Source organism: Uloborus diversus, chromosome 9, assembly GCF_026930045.1.
Source record: "Uloborus diversus isolate 005 chromosome 9, Udiv.v.3.1, whole genome shotgun sequence".
NCBI lineage: Eukaryota > Metazoa > Arthropoda > Arachnida > Araneae > Uloboridae > Uloborus > Uloborus diversus.
In genome coordinates this window covers 30233799-30257383 of record NC_072739.1, presented here as the reverse complement: position 1 = coordinate 30257383, position 23585 = coordinate 30233799, and the positions used below count along the sequence as shown (strand labels likewise).

Below are 23585 nucleotides of genomic sequence, written 5' to 3'. Positions count from 1 at the left end.
TTTTTTTGGTTGTTTTTTTGAGCAATGCAACAAACTTTCTGACTGACCCTTGTATCTAGAAATTACTCATTAAATAATTTTACTTCAACTTTATCACTTAAATTAACAAAATAAAATTTAAAAAATTACCCATAGCATTCAAAACAATGACGATCACTAACCATTACACTCTGTAAAAAAATAAAGCATGAGACAAAAATGCAAAACAATCACAAAAATGAAAATACATTTCATGTTAAGACATGAATCTGTACTCTCCTAATTTATTAGATGTAATTAATGTAACATACAAGAAACAATATTTGAATCCAACACTAATTTAGATACAGTTCAATTTTTTTTTTTTTTAAATCCTTTTTCTACTGCATTATTTTTTAAATTTTTTATCTATGTTTTATAACTGTATACAGTTCTGGGAGGGGTGGGGGGAGACAAAACAGTCCATCATTCATACTACAAAAGTAAATAATGCAGCAATCTCCCCCCCCCCCAGCTCGATTAATTTCTTCTTTAAAATCATTGAAACAAAATTTTAGTTAGAGGTTATACAGTCAATAAAATTGACAGAAATCTAACTTCAAAATTCTTATTGAAACACATATACAAAATTATTGAATTCAGAATGGTCCAATTAGTCTAAAAAATGGAATTCATTTCCTTCATATCTATTTGGACAGAAAATATTCACAAAAGACAGTTTAGGAAAATATACACTGGTTATCATAAATTAAGGAAAAATCACAAAAATGATAACTCCCTCGAAAATAAGCCAAACCGTGTAAAATTTTAAGATGTTGCCAAGCAAGAGTCGCTGAGTAAACCTGCAATATGCAAAAATTAGTGGCACTGTAATCGGAAAACATCATCTGCGAGGAGCATAAAAGTATGTTTGAAAGCCAGCTCACAAATTTTGCTATGATACATACTAACATAAGAAATCGGAGATAACCAATTCGTAACAATGACCTCCAGGCACTATTTGCCTGCAGAACTACGATGAAGAGCCATGGAAGACTAGAGGCAAGACAATGTTAAACAGAAGTGGTCATAAGGCTAAATGTCAGTCTTTCAGTCGAGTATGAATAAAGGCTACTTTTTTCAATTTTTGCCAAAATTTTAAATCTCTCAAAGATTGGCCAGCAATGAAATTTTAGGTCATCAGCCAAGGCAAAATATAGCCCAAGCGGCTACTTTTTACTTCCCCTTGCAACACTGTAAGCATTAAGGAACGGTATTTTAAATAAATTATCTCTCTCATATAAGCTGGTATAGCAATTTGTTAAAGGGGGGGGGGGGGACCTTTTCTTTCTTCTTATTCTAGACACATTTTTATGCATAAAATGAAACTTTCGTAAAACTTCAATTTAAAAAGAGTACATTTGAGATATAAAGACAAATTTGTATTGAAAACACTAAATTATTTTAGGAATGAATGAAAATTTTGATCGAGATAAAGGGATATGCGAGTTATCAATAGTCAACTGTATTTTCAATGTTATGCTGGCTAATGTCTTAACTACTTAGTAATGTTTTATCTTGGTTGGTTGGTTTATTTTTTATTGCGCAAGAGCCCTTGAGGGCTATACTGCGCCAAACGATTTTTTGGAATAAATTATATAGATAAATATAAAAGTAAGCGTGTTTTTAAGTGAAAAGTATAAACATGGGTAGTTTAAAATAAGTAATAAAAAACATGTAGACATTAAAAACATTTAAATAACGTATGAAATAATATGTTGACAAAAAAACCTTGAATGACAAGAGAAAGACAAAATCACATTTTGACGGCACAAACACTAAATTAAAAGGGAGAATCCAATCTCCTGGAGGAAGGAGTACAAATTGCGATGGGGTTTTATCTTGATATACTTTGAAAAACTTTGAAGTCATACACACACTGTTCTCAAAATACTATTTTATAATACTTTTTAAAAAAATCACTTTCCCATTACAATTTTGCAAATAGGACGATACAAAAATCTCAACCTATCTTTCGTTGCCACTTTCTATTGTTATGCTTCGACAGCTGTAATAATTGTAGATAGTCATTATCATTCTAAAATAAATCATGCACTAATTTACTGCATTCTAATGTTTTATACAATACTTATACAAAAAAGAAACAAAATATAATTTTCACTTACAGCAACTGATTTCAAGGAATGCATAATCAGCCATCTAATATTATCAAATAACTTATCAGTGACCTGTAAAAAAAGACATAAATCAGAACATGCCTTATGCGAAAAAAAAATTATATGTGCAGAAAAGACAAATCAAAGCCAACTGCTAACATTCTTGGCAGCAAGTCATTGCAACACTGAATTTTTACATTATCACTTTTGCAGGCAGCGACTAACGAGTCTAGCCGCATGAACAACTTTTTTTCCCCCAAGCGGGCAGCGACTATATATTCCAGCCACACGTGTTAATTGAAGTAGAAGCATCCAAAAATCAATATAGAAGACAGCACAATATGCATTTATCTAATTATGCTGGCTGATGGAGTCCTGATTTTGTGCCCTTTCAACAGAAATGCAAATTCACACTAGCAAATTTTACTATGGGAAGAATTTCTGGTACGTCAAATACATTTTAGGCAAATAAATATATGGGCAATTCCACAATAAAGTAAACCAAAACATGTAAAAGTGAAATTTGAAAAAATTATCAATTTTATACATGTTTTGAAAGCTAAAAGTATGCAGATAAGAATAACATGAGGGATTTTGATTTATATTAACATTTTAGCCAAAAAAAATGCTTGATATGAAAATGGCGCAGTTCTGAACATTTCTGTGCAATAATTTGCTATTACAGTAGAAGTCCGTTATAACGCACACCTTGAGACCAGAGCTTTTGCGTTATACAGGTTATTGCATTATATAGATCATTTCACAAATTTTGAAACTAATATTCAGAATATATCTATATATTAGCACTTCAGAATGAGTTTTATCTGCAATGAGTATTAAAGCACCAATATTACAATTAGTTATTCACAAATAAATATGTTTCACAATCAAAAGAAAGTGCATTATCCTGCACTTCTGCTAGCTTTGTGGTTTGCATAACAGCTGCATTTTCAAGAGCCATCTGGTATTTTCTGTTTACTAAGAGTACTAATTTTCAATTTAAAAGCTTTGAATTAAGATGGAAAGATGAAAAACTTTCAAGATTTAATTTGCCTAGCACTTTTTATGTTTGCAAAGCAAAACAGAGGGATTTTTTAAACTTCAAAACCTATTCTTTACTTCTGAAAAGTTATGCGTTTTATAGAGAATTGCGTTATATAGGTCGGCGTTATAACGGTCTTCTACTGTATTCTATCTTTGCTCTGCAGAAAGTTCAAAAGCTAGGAAAATAATGGTCGACTTTTGTAATAACATTGGGGTATAATATATCTAAAAAAACATTCTTAAAGTTCTATATTATTTATTAAAGCATTATAAAGTTACATTAAAATATCATTAATTATCCGTTACTTAAATTTCACAATTTTCAGGTCCTATGATTTATTACACATTAAATATAAATATTTCACTCATTTTTTCTAATTATATTGTTTATATTATTTATATAAAAAATCTGAACTAATTATTTTTATATTTATATATATTTTTGTGAGTAACAGACATATCATTTTCAAGCAGTAATAATTCTGTCAAACTAAGTAATGGATGTTATCATTTGTTGAATTATTTATTTAAGTTAGCATAATAATCTCAATTTTAGCCTTCATTGTTATTAGAATTAAAAACTAACTCTAGGGTTTATTGTTTATTTTTTTATACATACGATTTGGCAACACTTGCTGTTGTTTACACATGTGTTGGCTATTCTTTTTTCAGTTTGATGGTGTTTTCCGGTGCAGGTGTTCTCGGATAGTGAATGGTTGAATGCTGGTGACCGCAACTGTCTGGTATTCGAGAACTGCTCGTGTGTTCTCTCATCGTTTCTCTTTCATTCGTCGCACTCAAGAGTGTTGGGTCGACCTTCCTAGGATGGGGGGGGGGGGGCATGAAGTTTCCTAAAATTTTTTGATTTTTTTTCTTTTTTTTTTGTCGCTCTCAGGGCGAGTCTGCTCTGCATGCCATATGGCTGGTTCTGCTGGTCTGGTTTTTTTTCCTGTGCTTCTCGGGGCCTGCAAGAGTCTCCTTCTCGTTCGTGCTGTTCCCTCTTGAATTGTTTTTTCTTATGTGTTCTTGTGCTTCTGTCAAAGTCGCTCAGGTAAGGTTTTTTTGCTATATTTTTCTTATGGAGATGTCGTCCAGCCTTCAAGATAAAAATTTTACCATGGCGGATACTGAAATTGAAAATTATTTTTCAACGATTTCTGACAAGATTTCGGTAAATGACGCTATCTCAGGGAATGGTGGCAAATCATTTAGCATACTATACCAGGCAAACAATAGTGCAAACACAGGACTGCCTCTTAACAGACCAAAAGACATCAAACAAGACATTGAAAAAACTATATCGTGCCATAAATCCATTGAAGCCATCGAGTTTACGCGATCAAACCAAATCATAATCAAAACGTACAGCGCTGCTGGCGCTAAATTACTACTAGGAAAAAACGAAATTCTTAAAATTGACATTGATACTAAATTACTTAATGATGGTACCACCACCCGTTTCTTACTTAAGAATATTTCCACTGAAACGAAATTAGATGAAATTGCAGCGGAACTTTACGATCAGGGCATATATAGCAAAGAACTTCGAAGATTTTTTTTTACTAAGGAGGGAACTAGGAAAGCAACTGAAACTGTCTTAGTCACCATATATGGGACTAATCTTCCAAGTCATGTTAAAATATGGTATGCTAGACAGAGTATCGAACTGTTTGTAGACAGACCAAGATCGTGCCAAAATTGTCATAAATTTAATCATATATCAAGAACCTCCAAAGTCGACCCTATTTGTGGTCATTGCAGTGGCAATCATAACAGCGATTCATGTGGGAGTGCGAACGAGAAGTGCCCCAGATGTGAGGGAAATCATTCGGCTTTTGACAAACTATGTCCAGCATATAAGGAAGAAGAAAAGTTTTTACAGTTTAAATGCGAGAATTGTTTTTCCTTCCCAGAGGCCAGACGCTGGTTTAGAACGGAACAAAAAAATCCTTTGCCCAAATTGTTAGAGTTGAAGCAGATTTGTCCCCCCAAGAAAACCTACAGGCAAAAAAGGAGCAGTTTCTAGTAGGGGCCTTGAAGAGTATGGAGGAGAGGTTAACTAAAGTTTTGGAAATTCAGACCTCCATGTTCGAAAATGCTATTGTTACTACACTGAACAGTGTACAAAACATGCTGTCTACGGCTTTCGCTAATATGTCACAAAGTCCTGAAAGACCTAGGAAAATTACTAGCTCATCTAATTTAACTAATATCATGGATACCACCCCTTATCCCTCAAAAATTGTTTCGGCTACTCCTTCTGTTTCTTCCTCTTCTCCCCCCCCCCCCCTTCCGGGCCCCCTCCTTTTTGTCCTCCTTTTTTTCTTTGGCGCTTTGTTTTCCCTTGGTCCGGAGGACCTTTCCCCTGTTTTTCTTTTCTGCGTCGCTGAGTGCTTCTCAGTGATCCAATGGAACTGTCGTAGTATTTTCAACAAGCGCCATTATTTAAATAACTCTCCCTTTTTTAAAAATAACATTTTTGTGCTTCAAGAGACCTTTTTAAAAGGCGAAATTTTTTCTTATGCTAACTTGGTCATTTATCGTAAGGATAGAAGAGTGGGTGCGGGTGGGGGCCTTATGATCATGGTTCCAAGGTTCCTGCCCTTGAGGATCATTAATTTGGACAGTCTCTATTCTTCAGATACAGAAATTTTAGGCGTTAGCGTCTGGCTCAATGACAACCAGATCGACATCATCAACGTATACCTCCCTAAAGGAAAAATCTCCTTGAACTGGCTTAATAAATTTAAAAAAAAAAACTCTCCCTTTCGTTTATTATCTTAGGCGACTTTAATTTACATCATAACTATTGGGGTAGTACTCTAAACTCTAATCACTCTGACATTTTAGCTAACTTTATTATCGATAACAATATTTGCATTGTCAACAACAAAATACCTACCCATAGGGCCCCCTCTGGCACCCACTCCCTAATTGACCTATCTTTGTGTTCGGTTGACTTGTTCCCTCACCTCAACTACTATGTGCATCCTGACTTATTCGATTATAATTAAAATCTCAGACTTCTATCATACTGTGAATAAAATGAATTAAAAAAATAAAACTTACACAAACTGGAACAACGTTAATAAAGATCTTATAAACAATTTTAAAAAGGACTCTAATTATAAAGATTTTCATCGCCTTCTCACTGATTCCATTAATAACAATAATAATATTCAAAATTATCATCATCAAAAAGTCCCTCCTTGGTGGAACAAAAATTGTAGGTTCCTGTTGGGACAAAAAAGAAGATTCCTCAGAAAATCAAAAAAAAATATCTTGCATGAAGATTGGATTCGATATAAACAATTTTCTGCCAAACTCAGAAAAAAAATTAAAAAAGCTTCCAGAGATTATTGGGACAAGATTTGCTCCAATTTGGGATCTTCCAAAAATGCCTTTCACCTTATCAAAGCAATTATTTTAAATAAATCCACAGAAAACCCAAATTCCAATCTAATCATAAAAAGTGGCACACTGTCTATCACGTCTGCTCTAGCCCAAGCTAATGCCTTCTGCATTCATTACAGCTCCAGACCCACTCTTCCCGGCATACCATTAGACTACAACATAAACAACAATGATACGCTTGACAACAATTTCAGCCAAACAGAACTTAAGAAAGCCATTAATTCCATGAAAAATTCCACCCCTGGGGAAGATAATATACCAGCGAAAAGTTTTAAAAATCTCCCGGATAACATCTTCAATAATCTTCTGTATAACCTCAACGAAATCTGGAACAACTACAACATCCCTGAAGACTGGAATACCTATATAATCCTTCCTATCAAGAAACCAAATAAAATTGCAGATAATATTTCTTCCTACAGACCTATTTCCCTAGGATCCACCACAGCTCAACTCTTTGAAAGACTCATACTAGATCGTCTCATCAAATGGTCCTTGAAAAAAAAAATTTCCATAACAATCATATGGGCTTTCTTCCATTTAGAGACTGTAATAGTACTCTGGTAAAATTTTCAGAAGATATTCAAACTGCCCGGAGAAATAAACAATATATTTTTAGTATCAAACTAGATATCAAATCGGCCTATGACAGCGTTTGGGTAGACAGACTTACATGGAAACTCATCAAATGTGGAATAAGTGGCAAAATTGCTAAAACCATTAACCACCTTTTATCTATTTGAAAAATTAAAGTTCGTTGGAGTGGAGTTACTTCTCCCTTCAATTTGAATGTTGGAGTTGCCCAAGGATCCGTTTTAGCACCCTTTTTATTCATGATATATACATATCATATTTTTGAAGACCTTTTTTTTTTGGTGCCAAAATCTTAATCTATGCAGATGACATTACAATTTATGCAAGTGCTGACACTCCAGAACTGGCCAAAGACAAAATAGACAAAACCCTCGAACATATTGCTAACTGGGCACAGAAATGGAATCTTAACATTGCTCCTGAAAAAAGCACAGCAATTATTTTTTCCAGAAAACATTATTCTCCTAACTTTCTCTTCAATTGCAACAATAATACTATTCCGTGGAATGACGAATTCAAATTTCTTGGGATGACCTTCACAAGTAACTTCCTTTTTAATATTCATATCAATAACATTCAAAGAAAAGCTGTGCAAAGACTTAATTACTTAAAAACCATAGCCAATAATAAAAGAGGAGCAAATGCTAAACATCTAATTAATATAGCCAATAGTCTTAACAGAGGTCTAATTGAACATGGTGTTATCATCTACAATGCAGCCAGCAAGTCCTGCCTTAATAAGTTAGAGATCATTTACAATAGTGCTCTCCGATGGGCCATGGGACTTCCCCGATGGACTCCACTCCCTGTTCTATACAAAGAAGCCGATGCCTGTAAAATAAAGGACAGACGCTCGCTCATGATTATAAAATATACTCTTCGCCATATTTCTCTCAACCACATGTCTCCCATTATCAAGAAAACCAAAGAAATAGCCAAAGATACCAGATATAAAAAAGACAATCATTATATATTTCCTATTTTGTCGGATGATTATTTGTCAGAACACAACATAAACAGTAACCTCATAATCAAAAAGAAATTCAAGGACGACCTAAATAATATTAACAATCTTAAAATCATTCCAGACGGTCTTCCATTCCAAGATAAAAATATTAATCCAGCTATGGCCAGCATTCTTTTCAATGATTTTGTTCAGAACCATTTTAAAAATTCCACCATCCTTAGCACCGACGCCTCCAAAAATACCAACTCGACCAGTATTGCTGTGATCAACATTTCTGACAGTATCGACAAAGCATTCCTCATCAACAATAATTCATCTATTTTTACTGCCGAAGCTCTTGCCATTTCTCTAGCCATAATAGAATTCATTACTGATCACAAAGACTGTCATATTTACCGATAGCAAGTCTAATGTTAAAGCCCTCTCATCATTTAACCTTAAATCTCATTCAGCTGTCTTCTACATTGCCGAAGCTATCTTTGAAGCTCTACATCGTGCAAATTCAATTACAATTATCTGGTCCCCGGGCCATATTGGTATCCCAGTCAATGAACGAGCAGATAAACTTGCCAAGGATGGTCGGTTCACTGCGTCATCGTCCTACAAAATAGCCACAGAAGACATTATTAAACTGAAAACAAACGAAAACAAAGATAAAAGAATTAACGAATGGTCTAACAGCAAATATAGCAACAATATGAAATATCTTAACAGCATCTACGATTATATTGACTGGACGCCAAATAGGAGGATAGGAGTGCTTATTACTCGCCTGCGTACAGGTACTCTACAAGTAAACAAAAATATGTTTTGCTTCGGCTGTTCAAACACTCCCCTCTGCCCATACCGTAATCAAGAAGAAACTATAGAACATTTTATTCTATACTGTCCGGCGCTGGATTTCCCCCGACAGTCCCTTTTCCGGTCCCTTGAAATTTTCTCGCATATCTCTCCTTTCCCTTTTGTTATCTCCCTCATTTGCGCCAATTTTTCGTCTGTTCGTGCCTTTGCCGTGTTTGTGTCCCGTTCTGGCCGTTTTTGATTTTATATATATATATATATATATATATAATTTTTTTTTTCTCGTTGCTCCCCATTCCCAGGTGGTCGACCCATTTTCCCTGCCGTGATATAAGCCTCCCTTCCGGGACAGGCATAAATCACTAAAAGACAACTCAACTCAGTTTGATTTTTTTGCACCATTTTTAACTGTTATATTTGTTTCGGAAATTTTTAGTTATTGGTTTCTTTTACTAATAAAACTTACTGAATCTGAAAAGATGTAAATCTTTTTGATTGGAAATATCTCAACAGAGGCAAGAAAATACCTAACAAGCATATTTTATTAGGCCTAAATAAATGTTGAAATGGCACCAAAAACAGCAAAAGAGAAAATGAAACTGTACCGTGAAAATATGACAGAGGAGAGAAGAAAAGCAGCTTTAAAGAAAGATAGGATAAGGAAGAAAACTGCTAACGCTAAAAGAACAGCTCATCAGAAAAAAAATTGACAGTATACGATCTTAGGAAAGAGTTCTAAAGTCAAGTGCTTCAAAAAAATCAACTTGCTTGAAAAAGGGAGTCCAATCCATAGCAACTTATAGTCCTCAAGTTATAGGGAAAGCAATGAAAAAAGTTATTTCATCTTTACCCAAAAGCCCTACTAAGAAAATGACTGTGATTGAGAAACTAGCTAGCACACCAGGATTAAATACTCTGACAAGCATTTAGCCTACAGAGAGAGGCAAGTCAAATGCATCACCACTCAGCACCGTAGCTTTGGTAAGCAATTTTTTTGAAAGTGTTGATATTTCACAAGAAGCTCCTGGGAGAAAAGATTACATTATAATCAGACAAGATTGCAAGAAGCAAAAAATTCAAAAAAATATCTGTATATGACCATTTCAGAAGCACATGAACTATTTAAAAGCCAAAATCCAAATGTGAAGATAGGATTATCAAAGTTTGCATCCTTAAGAACACCGCACATACTTTTGTCTTCAGAAACACTTGCTAATGTATGTGTGTGCCAGATACATGCAAATGTGGATCTTGTTCTAAAAGGCTTAAGATCTGGCAAGGTTGCATTTCCCGATAAAGGAAGAGAACTTGCAGAGAGACCAATGTGTGACACTCAAAGTGAACAATGCATGACAAATGACTGCCCTGTTTGTGCAGATTTGCAGTTTTTTGAGAGTGAATTTTATGAAACAACTTTAAACGAAGGCACAGGATACAGTAGAAGACCGTTATAATGCACACTTTGGGACCAGAGCTTTTGTGTTATACAGGTTTTTGCATTATATAGATCATTTCACAAATTTTGAAACTAATATTCAGAATATATCAATATATTAGCACTTCAGAATGAGTTTTATATGCAATGAGTATTAAAGCACCAATATTACTATTAGTTATTCTAAAATAAATATGTTTCACAATCAAAATCCTGCACTTCTGCTAGCTTCATGGTTTGCATAACAGATGCATTTTCAAGAGCCATCTGGTATTTTCTGTTTACTAAGAGTACTAATTTTCAATTTAAAAGCTTTGAAACAAGATGGAAATATGAAAAATTTTCAAAATTTAATTTGCTTAACAATTTTTATTTTTGCAAAGCAAAACAAAGGGATTTTTTAAACTTCAAAACCTATTGTTTACTTCTGAAAAGTAGTGTGGTTTATAGAGAATTGCGTTATACAGGTCGGCGTTATAACGGTCTTCTACTGTATATCCAAAAAAGCATCATTGACGAGGATAGTAGGTATGAGCAAATAAAATGGTATCAATGGGAAAAAATGGAGAATAATCGTATTCCTAAAGTATTGCATGAAGGCACTGTAAATGACAGAATTTGTGTACTTAAAAGAAATTATTGTCCAAGTTCTTTTTTCATTGCTATGTTAAAGATAAACAGGCAAATTACTATGCAAAATTAAAAACGATCCAACAAGAGCTTTGGTTTAAGTAGATTTTGCTGAAAATTATACAATTGGGTACCAAGATGAGGTTCAAAGTGCACACTGGTCTAATGACCAAGTAACAATCTTCACAGTAGTTATCTGGCATAAAACAAGAACAAAATCATATGCTGTGTGTTCTGACTACATGCAGCATGATAAATATGCTGTCCACATTTTCCATCGGGAAGTTGTTCAAAATTTCATTTTTTTGCATAGTCTTACTATTCAGAAAATTGATATTTTTACTGATGGAGCAGGGCAACATTTAAGCAAAGGTTTAATTTATGCAATGTAAGTTTTGTGGAAGAAGGTATGGGAGTTAAAGGTACATGGCATTTCTTTGCCACCTCTCATGGAAAGGGACCAGTGGATGGAATTGGTGGTCAGCTAAAACATAAAGTTTGGATGGAAACTAAAGCACGAAGACATGTGATTAATAACGTAGAAAGTTTCGTCAAATGTGCAGTAGCTGTATGCAAGAAAACATCAGGTTATATTTGTTCCACAATCGAAAGTTCTTGCAGCAGTGGATGAACTAGAAGATAGGTGGACTGGAATTCAAGCTATATCCTCAACTCATTCAATACACTGTTAAAGCTGATGGCAGGTACTTTATCAGGCACTCTCTTGTATCAGGAAGCCAATCACTAACAAAATTTAATTTTCAAACAGCAGAATCTGAAACTGTAGAAAGCACTATGCCACAAAGTAAAAGTACAGAATCTGCTGCATCTGGAGATTGGGTTTTAGTTGAATTGGTGTCAGAAAAGAAGAAACTAAATCGCTTCGTTGGTCAAGTCACTGTTTCTGACAACCAACGTCCCAAACTAACAATGAAATTTCTTAAGAGAGTTGGCAAAAAGTTTGTTCGGTCAACAAATGATGTTTCAGAAGTTGATCGCAAAGAAATAACATCACTACTCCCAGAACCTTCATTTGATAGCAGAGGAAGACTTACCTTTTAGTTCAATTTTTCACCTTATAAAATTTAAATACCTTAACTAATTGCAATTGCTTTAATTAGTACTTAAATTGTAATATGTAATTGTAATAAATGTGTTTATGAACATAAAATGAGATTTGATTGAATTTTATTCTTCAAAATAAAAAAGACCTTTTAATTACAAGAGTGAATTTTCAGAAATGATGCGTCCGTTACATCTGTGATACATCCGTTACTGTTATATTTTTAAAAAATAACAAGTAATTTTCAAATTAATAGATATTTTGCAAGTATACTTAAAATTAACATACTTTTGTTGTTTAAAATAGTTTATTAAAAAATTTCTTACATATATAGTTTCAGAATATTTTCGATTACTAAAACGGTGTATTTTTAAATTCCATTTGTGAGATACGTCCGTTACTGGCACTAAAAAAAATGAAATTAATTAAAAATTTTTATTGATTAAGTAAAACCAGAACATTAATAAGAAGTTAGCGATATGTCTTTAAATAATATCAAGCAATGAAACAAATATTTAACATATTTTGTGTTTATGAGGCCTGTTTTATGTTGAGAATGATATGTTTGTTGGTTTGATTTTTATGGCGCAAGAGCCCTTGAGGGCTATACTGCGCCAAACGATTTTTTGTTATATATTATTTATTTTTTATTTAAGAATAAGCTAAAAGAGTAAAAGTAAGTATATTTTGAAATCAAAAGAATAAACCTTCAAGTAATAGTATTAAAAGGAAGACATATAAGGAAAAATGTATGAAACAATATCTTGAAAAATAAGGAAAGGACGAAATCACATAATGGTGAGACGAACACTAAATTAAAAAGGAGAATCCAATCTCCTGGAGGAAGAAGTATAAATTGCAATGGGGAGGGTCCCCCAGCAAGTCTTTCAAAGATGGATTAAAATCATTAAAATATGTAAAGCGTATTTGATTAAAATTTGGGCAGTTGCATAAAATATGCAACACTGTCTGGTTGACATTACATTTAATACAAGTTGGAGCTGGTTCACGGCATAAGATGTGTTTATGGGTGAACCTTGTATGACCGATGCGAAGACGAGTCAATAAAACTTTTTCTCCCCTGGAAAGTTGTAATGATTTGAAACCTTGAGCCGATGGTTGGATTGAATGCAATTTATTTAGAGTTTCAAGATTCCATGTCTGCTGCCAATGTGTTTTAAGACATTCAGAGATTGAGTTTTTATGTCATCAAAAGGAACACTATTGTTGACCATGATGTTTGCGGTTTTGGCAGCTGCATTGGCTGCCTCATTGCCTGTAATGCCCACATGACCAGGGATCCAACAAAAGAGAACATGAAAATGATTTTGAATAAGATTTTTGTACAAATGATACGACTGAATTTTTTTTCAAAGTGGAAATTGTCGTTTGTTACTTTGAATTTATCTTTTGTCGTGACTCCAAAACAACTCAACTCTTTCTTTCTTAGTTTTACATATAATTTGAATACACATTGTGCTTGTGTATATTGCTAGATATCTTGAACAAAATTATCATTGCATTTGCAAAGTTGAGTAATTTTTAAAGTGTGCTTTCTTATAACATTTGTGATTTCACCACTGTGCAAGATCTTTTATTGAAGATAAGAATTATTTTTACATATTATAACATTTGCTGTCATTATACAAGTTTGTGGATTTCCCATAAAATTATAACTATTAAAAAGTCCCACGAAAAGAAGGATATTTTTGTGAATACAAAAATATATTTTTCACAAAATGGGGACAAAAAAAATCTGATTATGAATAAATGTTTTACTATTCATAATTTATGATTCCTGTTCGTTTTTAATTTAAAAAGAAAAATATTACCTCTTTACCTCTAGTCCCTTCAAGATATAATTGCAGGTTTTGTATAGTCCACTTCCCTCCATGAACACTATTATATTCATCCTAAAATAATTTTGAAGAGTTACAATATTAATTTTTATAAAGGAGATCCCAAAACGAAATAACTCAAAAGAGTTGTTTTTATCTATATATATATAAATGAATGTTTGTCTGTATGTCATCCATGAACTCAAAAACTACCCGGCAGATTTGGCTGAAACTTTCACCGTTTGTTATTTTTGGTACTGGGAATGTTTATAGACCAGTTCGAAAAAAATCCGATCGATAGTTCCTTTTTTATTCCAATTTAAGTCACAATCCATTGGATAAATACGAATGAAATTATCGGCTGCAGAAATTAATTCGCGTGAAAGATCTCATTGATAAGAAGTTAGCTGTTGCCATTTTTCTTGAGTTTGAACAAATAAATTCTTTCTTTATTGTTTTATGGCTTTTCATGCAACGGGGGAATTTAAAATGTTTTCTATTTGATATTTTTAGCGATTGATTGATCTTGCAAACTGCGTGAGTACAAAATTTGAGTATAGTCACGGCTTCACTTGATACCTGGACCGATTATTATGAAAATTGCTATATATATGTATTTTTCCACGGAGAAGGTGCATAATACGCTCATTGAAGCCACTCGCCACCAGGTAGCACTGCAGAGTAGCAACTTCTGCCCCGTTCAACCGATTGCCATGAAAATCAATATAATGTATTTTTTTGTTGGCGTAGCAACGCGCGTTGGGTACAGCTAGTTACAAAATGAAAATTTTTATAATAATCATTAGCTTTTTAAAACTTTCAATAAGAATATTTATACATATTAAAGTTCAGTCTCGAAATAGTTTGAACAAGCTTTGTGATAACTTTCTGAAATTCAAGCATTCTTCCATAAAAATGTTCAAATACTCCAGATATTACTTGTTCAAATTTCTAAGTAGCACAAATACAAACATCGCTTATTCAAAATTTTGAGGTAACCAAATTCTTACACATAAAATGTTTGATATTTTTTACTTATTACACAAAGATGGTTTTAAAATGTGCAAGGTGTGTTTGTATGCTGTATAATGTCCTTGATAAATAACTCTACCAAAATATTACTAGCGCTGTGTAAAGCAAGCAGTGCTAAAATAAACTGATTTTTAAAAAGCTTTTTTTTTTCTTTGGCCAGGGAAAGGGGTAGATACATAGTATATCTTTAAAGATATAAATAATTTGATTATACTAAATCTATACAGCATGCTGCGTAAATATTCGAATGTACAATTACAGGCGAACCTCCATATATCAAATTTCCACACATCAAAATTTCCTATATATCGAAGTCCTAGCAAATTTCCATGTCCATTACATAGAAAAATTGTTTCTATACAGTATACATTGAAAAAATCTCTACATATTGAAAAAAATTTCGAGACATTCATAGATTTTTTTTCCACTTGAGACTGTTTGTGTAATGAAAAATGAAGGTTAGGGGAGAAATTTATGTTCATTAAAGGTTGCTACAAAACTCATAAGGAATCTGGTGTTGAGGGCTGTATAGATAGGTCCTTGTTCCATTTTGGAATTCTAAAATTCCCTGAAATTTGTTTCAAATCTTAGTTGTAACAAATAATACAGTAAAATCAGTTTCAAGTTATCCTTTTTGTCTATTGATTATCATTCCTAGTTTTTTCAGCTCCAGTGAAAATCAGTCAAATTAAGCACATTATTTTTTTACTTTTCTCACGATTACATTGTCAAAACAAAAATCCACTAATGTTGCAGATCAAGTTGAATAGCAGAAGAATAAAAATGTATGAAGGAGCAAAAATGCCATTTCTAATAAATTTAGTATTTTTGCAAGCAGAGTTCCAACTATTATGAGAAGTCGGAAAACCATACAAGTACTAAAACTTACAGAAAACTCATTCAAAAGCATGAAACAGCATTACAGCTGGCAAAAATTACCTTTAATTTTATTGTTTTTGGAAATTTTTATGATAAACTATGATTGTTTCTATATATCGAATTTTTCCCAGCAGTTTGCTACTTAGATATATGGGGGTACGACTGTAATTTTATTTATTAGTTTGCTTTTAAAAATAAATTTCAAACGAACAGCGTGCTATCATTTTTTATGAGACAATAGCTAGTTAGATTTTTCATGGATTTCAATTATTTTCTCAATTTTAATGTGTTATTTTCATTTTACTCAATATTTGTTACTTAAATATTTAAAAGTAATTTTCTGAAACAGTTTGAAGCAATTAAAAATGTGTTTGTGAAGATTCAATTAGAAGCATCAAATCTATCCAATGCAGTGGAATATTGGGTGGATTTAAAACAATATTAAAGAATAATATTGAATTGAAGTTCCTTAGAGCTAATAAAAGAAAACAGCTTCCCATGTTGCTAGTGGTTACTTGGTAGAACTATAGAAGTGTATAAAGGTTTCAATGAGAAAGTTAGAGTTGGATAAGATTGACTGGGTGAGGTGAACTTAAAAAGATCAGTCAACAAGATTGCTCTATGTTCAATTGAGAGTTGACTTATGTTTAAAATGTTATTTTATACAAATGCTGTATTATTTTGAAATAATGTATATTTTGTGATGTCTTTTTTTTTTTTTCCTTTTTCATTGGTTTCATAATACAGTGAAACCTCAATAAGTAGTCGACCGGTTAAGTGGTCACTCCGCTTAAGTGGTCGTTTTTCTTTGGTCCCGAAAAGGTCTCATTCACAGTAATGTAAAATGATCCTCCTTTACTTGTCACCAAATTTAATTTTACCTGGTTAACTAGTCACTCAAAAACTGTTTTCTAAAATTCCTTTTCCTTATTGGATCTTAGAAAATAGTGTCGGACTTAGTTGAAACGCAATGATAGTCATTTTTCCTTGATATCTCGATCCTCGGTTCTGGTCATTCAAAGCATACTTCTTGCTGTGACTCTGCCAAATGCCGAGAATATGAATCAAACTCTTTCCAGCAAGACAGACAAAATCTAATACCTTTAGAAAGTTAGTCAGTATTTAACACCCGTTCAAGGAACTACAACACAAAATGTGAAGCTTGATGTATGTTAGAATTGATGGTTCTTTTCAGAAAGCAACAACTCCATCAGTCAACATTGAAGGATTGTAGTAATGTACCGTAACTAACTTAAAATAAGCTGTTGTTATTAAATAATGTTTAAATAAGAGAAAATAAAACAAAGTAACTATCATTAGTATTTTTTCCCCCTTTTTAAAATTTCCATTAATTTATAGACATTGATTACATAAGTTATTGTTTTTCTTACAGAATTCTATTGCTATTCATTAATATTTGTAAGGCTTTTTTTTCTTCCTTAATTTCCCACTCCACATAAGCAGTCACTCCGCATAAGTGGTCAAAAATTTTTGATCCCTTGAGTGACGACTTAACGAGGTTTTACTGTATTCAACATGATTGATGAACTTATTATAAAAAAATTTAAAATATTTATCAAAGTTGACAGTATATCATATAAAGTAGTTAATACTTGACTGTAACTGCCGCTATGCAGTTTAAGTTCATAAAATTAATCTAATTCTGTCTGTTGTGGTGTTTGTTAGGTAGCGTCAAAGTGTCACTCATGAAATAAAAATGTTCTGTTTACAACGTGTCAATTATTCTTTACTTCAAGCTATTGACAATGGTAGTTTTGCTCAACAAGTTTTAAACGAGGCCGAGGAACTACACAAGAACTAGAAAAAAGCAACTTTTGCTTTTAGTGGAAGAAACTGTTTGATTAAGTAGTTAACTCCAAAAAAACGAAAAAGCTTTAGTAACAGATGTCTTTTTCAAGTTTGAAAAAAATTTTGTGCAACCCTTTTTTTTTTTGGAAGATTTCAAAATGAATCATAATTACTTGAATTTGATATGTTCATAGAAGAGCCTGAAGAAGATGACTTGTTTCATAAGGAACAGGTTTTAAAAAATAGTTGCATCTAATATTTTACGATTTACTAAAGTAAATGGCTGATATCAAAAGGAAAGTGTCAGAATTGGCACCACTCAAACTTTTTATATTGAAAGACTGAAGAATGCCAAGCTACTGCTTCAAAAAAAAAAAAAAAAAAATGAAAAAGGAAGGAAAACCTAATCCTGGGGGGGGGGGGGGGAATGGTTTAATATTGGAGAGGAAGTTAATTATTTGGGAGCAGTTCCCAAATTTCATAAAGTTGCTTGCTGTATGTGTTATTATTCCTTCATTAACAGCAGGACAAGAAATTCCTGTTTTAAGCTACTCAAATATCAGGGTAATCTGGAAATGAGGAAAAATTACCATTTCACTAAGATCCTAGGTACTTGGAACACCTTACAGGAAAAGCTGCAACAAGCAAGGAGGCAGATAGCAATTAAAAGATCTTCACTGAGGTTAGGTACATTGATAACGGTCAGGCTAGCTGAGCCCTGTGCTATCTTGTTGGTCAACTTTTGAATTTGTATAATTGCCATTAAAATCGTTCATGCTGCAACTAGAAAAACATTTATTGTAACCTTTACGAGCAAAACTGGAGGACAAAATATGGGGGGAAATTGTCTAACAACCCAGTAAGAATCATACAAGCTATGTTAAAAGCACCAAGAAAAACATAATTGCATGTACCACAACAAAACAATTACAAAAGAGGTACACTTACGGCTTGCTTCTGTATTGAAACGTTGGTCAAATGCACGAACATGTTATCCAATTCCTTGATATTTCCAGAATATTTAACATGACAGAAGCGACAAAATCCCAATCGATATCTAAAAAAAGGTTAAATAAATTTTATACAAGAAATAAAATTTAAAAATTCATAATTTACTATGATTTTCATATAATGTAAGAGCATATAGTCATTTTATTATTAGTACAACAAATGTCTAATGACAACCAAAATAAAAAATTAATGATTTATGCTAGCAATTCTTAATTAGCCATTTATAATTAGTTTTAAATTCTTTAAAAAAAAATTTGAGAAAAGAAGTTTAAGTGTTTAAAAAAATATTTATTACAGTAATATTTTTTGAGTAATCTACTCAAATTTGAGAAGTTTACACTTTTTTTCTGTTTTCTTAGTGTTTAGTTCCAACAAATCATAATATAATATGAAATTAAATGCTAATGCTCAAACAATTCGGAATCATTAAATGTCTCAATCATAAAACTGTACATCCATTGAAGGAGCATGAAAAACAAACTCAATAAATGTTAACAATAATTATTATCATTAGAATTTACACATAAATACTTACATATATGCTTTTAAGGGACGAAAAGATGTAACTAAAACATAAATACGAAGGTCAAATTTCCGTCCTCCAATTAATAATGGCTTGTCTATATAGCGTGATATAACATATGATTCTTTTACAACAGCAGGGTTAAAACTAGAAAGAGTAAAAAGAAAATATAAATTCGTTTATACTGTATGCATGATAAAGAGTTAAAAAGGAGATTTCAATGCATCATTAGCAGCAATGCAATCAAGAAAATTTGATGAAAAAAATACTACATAAAAAAATAACACTGCACCACTAATGAGGTAATTATTAGGCAATGCTCATGGAAGTGTAACATAAAAATACATGATGTATATATATAAAAGGCTGCCATATCACTGAATGGCAATTTGAAGTTCTCCCAGTAGTCCTTGGTTTTTGGCCATATTGAAAGAAGATTAAGGCTGTACAAACACCTACAAAATTTGTCCTAAGCTCTACAATTTGTCTTTATGATGAGTTCCTTCATCCTCCTCAACAGTCCAGTGATACTACTGATTTTGACAACAAGTTACAAATGCATATGCCCTGTACATCCCAAATGCTATAGTGAAAGAAAAACTTTGATGCACCAGAACTAGAAACTACAACTCTGATTTCCTTTGCTTTGATATGATGAGACATCCACTTCAAATCCGTTTTGTCTCTTTTTAGTTTTTCACAAATCAAAGTTTTTATCAGCACATTAATGAAAAAATACGTGTTCCCCTTTTATGGGAAAAAAATAGTATATATCTGGAATGGACAAAATGAATCCTCAGACTCGCCAAAATTTGACTTGACAAGCCTAACCAGAATGTAAGAAAACACATTCAGAACAAGAAGGTTTGTGTTCAATACATTTTATATGGAAAAGAAACAAAATACGTATAAAAATGCTGAATTACGTTATGTGTCTAAAATCCAGGAAATGGGTAATTGATCCTCCCCCCTCTGTCATTTAAGCTTGGCCCCCTCTTGATCGCTCAAATGACGGGCCTGCACTCAACTTGTCAGCAATATATTAGCGAGTGCATTTTCGCCCAAAATGTTTCCAGACCGCAAATAGGGTCAGCGCTGTTGGGCTAAAGCCTTTATTTTTTTATTCTTGGAAGGTTTTATCATTCTTAAAGTAAGAGTTGTGACCTACCTTTTGTCATTCCGGGGAAAAGTGAAAAACCTTGCACGGATCAACCTGATTCACCTATTTCAAATTTGTTAAGTCTGAATTGAAAATTTTTCTGAACTTGTTTAAGGCGCGCTGTGATTGGATGCCTTGAATCGGCAACTATCTGAATATTCCCGATCATGCAGGCTGTTTGTGGTGTAAGATAGCTAGTTGAGGCGTATGAGCCGTCTCGCAAAAATTCTGTAATATTGTTAATCTTCTACATGCATTCAATGTTGCATTCAACATTTTCATACTCAATGACTTCGATTTTGAGTGATTAATTAATAATTTTAAAAAAAGGTGCTACAAAATTAAAAGCGTCAAATGAATACAAGCAACTATATATTTAATTTTTCATTTCTAGTTAACAAATGTAACTATGTAAACAAAAATTAGAAATTTTCATCACAGAAATTAAAAGAAATTTAGAAATATTATTTTGAAAAAAAGAAAAAAAGGGGCGGGGGGAATGGAAAAATTGCATTAATAAGAATAATCGTTGATCATACATTAGACCTACCGATTAATCGGTCATTGGTAATCGGCCAATTTGCTTATCAGCATGCTTACTCTAATTGGTCCTTGAAATTTATTCTTAGATAATTCCCCGGAATTGACAAGTATGGAAGGGACAAGAGTCGCTGCTGAATCACAGCTAAGTTCAAGTACGTATATACTTATATGTTTTTTGACAAATAATTATTACCTCTTACCATTATTGTTCCCTGTGTATCCATTCTTTTTGTCACTTCTTGAGATTTATATCAGGCAGGCCAAGCAAGAAAAACGTTCAGTTGAACCAGTCGCATTGGAGCGATTCGCCACAAACTTTGACATTGCTTGTTCCCACCGAATTATAAGAATAATAAGAAACTTAGCATAATCACGAATCTTTGTTGAAACACTGCAATGTGCCAGTAGTGGCTGCATATTTATTGACTGTTTACTTTTTGTTATTTTCAAACTTCAACTACTTTCATATTATTATGAATACCTCATATTAAAGTTAATAAAATAATGCTTGATTGAAAGTTATGACTTAAATATTTAAAGGTATATGTCATAAAAGGTTTTTTTTTCATTACATTCCTGTTTAGATGACACTATCCACATTCTTTCAATGAGGGAGCGACTTAAATCAAAATTGACTACAACTAGCGGTGAAGGTAAACGATTAAAATATGATATGCTCTGGTTCCTTTACAGCTATAAAGCATGAAATACTGTTATTTCTGAGAGATAATTTTTGTTTACTTTTATGGTATATTTATATTTATTTGCAGATGATTCCATGGAACTGTTAAGTTTTGGAAGAGACAAGTGCCACTGCTGAATCACATCTAAGTTCAAGTAAGTTGATACTTATAAGTTTTTTAAAAAATAATTATTACCTCTAATGTTCCCTACTTCTAAAGTTCTCCTCTGTGTCAATTCTTTTATTACATTTTGAGATTTATGCTAGGCAGGCCAAGCCAGAAAAACGTTCAGTTGCACCAGTCACATTGGAAATCGGAGCGATTGGCCAAAAACAGTAACATTGCTTGTGCACGCTGATGTCATGGTCCTATGGCAATTTATGTTAAAACTTTTTCATTAATTCTGTATGAATTTTAAAAAAGTTAACTTGGCATACTCCACTGCAATGTGCCTGTAGTGGCTGTTTATTTGTTGACTATTTACTTTCTGTTTCTGTGACACCTTGGCAGGATTATTTTCAAACTTCAAATACTTTATATTATTATGATTGAATTTCTCATATGAGGGTAACTGAAATAACGCTTGATTAAAAGTTATGGCATAATTATTTAAAGGTATATGTCCTAAAAGGTTTTTTTTTACGTTCCTGTTTAGGTGACACTATCCACGTTCTTTCACTGAGGGAGCGACTTAAATCAGGGTTCATACTCTATTTGGATGAAACAATTCCATGACTTTTCCAAGATTTTTTCATGACTTCATAAAAAATTTCATGACCTTGTTACATGGAGAGAATAGTAGACTGTTTAATATCAAACTTGCCAATTTTTGGAAATGAGCATCTGCAAAACTTCTATGTAAAGCTACTACCTCATCGAAGCACTTACTCATGATTGAAAAAATATCAGTGTACTGTATACCTAAAAAACTAAACATTTGAATTCCCCATTCCCATATTTCTGTATTCTATTAACTTACTAAAGATCTTTATTTTCTAAAACCTTCAACAAATTAAGATAAACTCTGATAAATTTGATAATCAAGTTTTTATGACTCATGGAAACGAACTCAGATGCAATTAAATTTCATTTTTTGAGTGGTCGTGGCAAAATCAATAACATGCAAGTTCGCTACTTTAAAGCATAAAAAAGTGTTGAAAATAATGGTAAATTCAAAATTAGTGATATCTGAGCAATAAAAACACATTGCCAAAAAAAAAAAGGACGGCTGCTACAGAAGTGGATGCACTGAGATTTCAAAATTCAGATCTGTTTTTGGGATCATTCAATTATCCAGTTTTGATAGCTTTTATGTGCAATACTGTTAAATCACTCAAGATTTCTAATGCTCTTTTAGCTACTGCTACTTTATCTTTGCCCGAAACATTTTTCCATGACTTCAAATGAATTTCCATGACTTAGAATAAAAATTTCAATTTTCCATGACTTTTCTAGGTCTGAAATTTGCTTATTTTTTTTCCATGACTTTCCAAGATTTCCATAACCCGTACGAACCCTGTTAAATGTGTCTTCCAACCTTTTTCTTTCATGGACTGCACTACACTGGTATGATAGTACATTGCTATTGCTATGACAGAACAGTTTAGAACAGTGGTTCCCACCCCGGGGGATGAGAGCCACCAAAGGGGAGATTTGAAACTTCAAGTCGGCAATAGGAGGCTATTAGTATTTAAAAGACAGTATAGGGGGGGGGAGTTGCGATTGACTCCCTTGACCCCTACATGACGGATTTGGGTGAGGAATGGATTTTTCAGTTTTCAACCGCCATCCCTTTACCAGACGGTTAACCCGCCCCTGGCCTAGGTACGAGGGGCAACTTATGAGAACGACAAATTTAAAATACAGCACTCTAGCGTGGATACAAAACTGGAGTCCTGAACCTTCCTTGACAAGACCAAAGAGCCTAAAATTGCATTTAAAGTGGTATTCTAGTCTAGAGCATAGGTTCACGAACCCCCAGGGGTTCGCGAGGTGCAGGAAGGGGGTTTGCGAAAATTTCGGTGC

At 33.0% G+C, this 23585-nt stretch overlaps 1 protein-coding gene across 3 annotated transcripts in view; it reads right to left on the bottom strand.

Moving 5' to 3' along the window:
- Positions 1 to 23585, bottom strand: part of LOC129229428 (polyglutamylase complex subunit TTLL1-like) — a 120597-nt gene that overhangs the window by 33293 nt on the left and 63719 nt on the right. For all 3 annotated transcript variants that reach the window (XM_054863734.1, XM_054863736.1, XM_054863735.1), the window contains 5 exons: positions 19188 to 19322; positions 18590 to 18698; positions 13916 to 13996; positions 2145 to 2207; positions 130 to 170 (listed from right to left, as the gene is read on the bottom strand). In XM_054863734.1, the coding sequence (XP_054719709.1) occupies positions 130 to 170; positions 2145 to 2207; positions 13916 to 13996; positions 18590 to 18698; positions 19188 to 19322 (429 nt within the window). The remainder of the gene's footprint in view (positions 1 to 129; positions 171 to 2144; positions 2208 to 13915; positions 13997 to 18589; positions 18699 to 19187; positions 19323 to 23585) is intronic.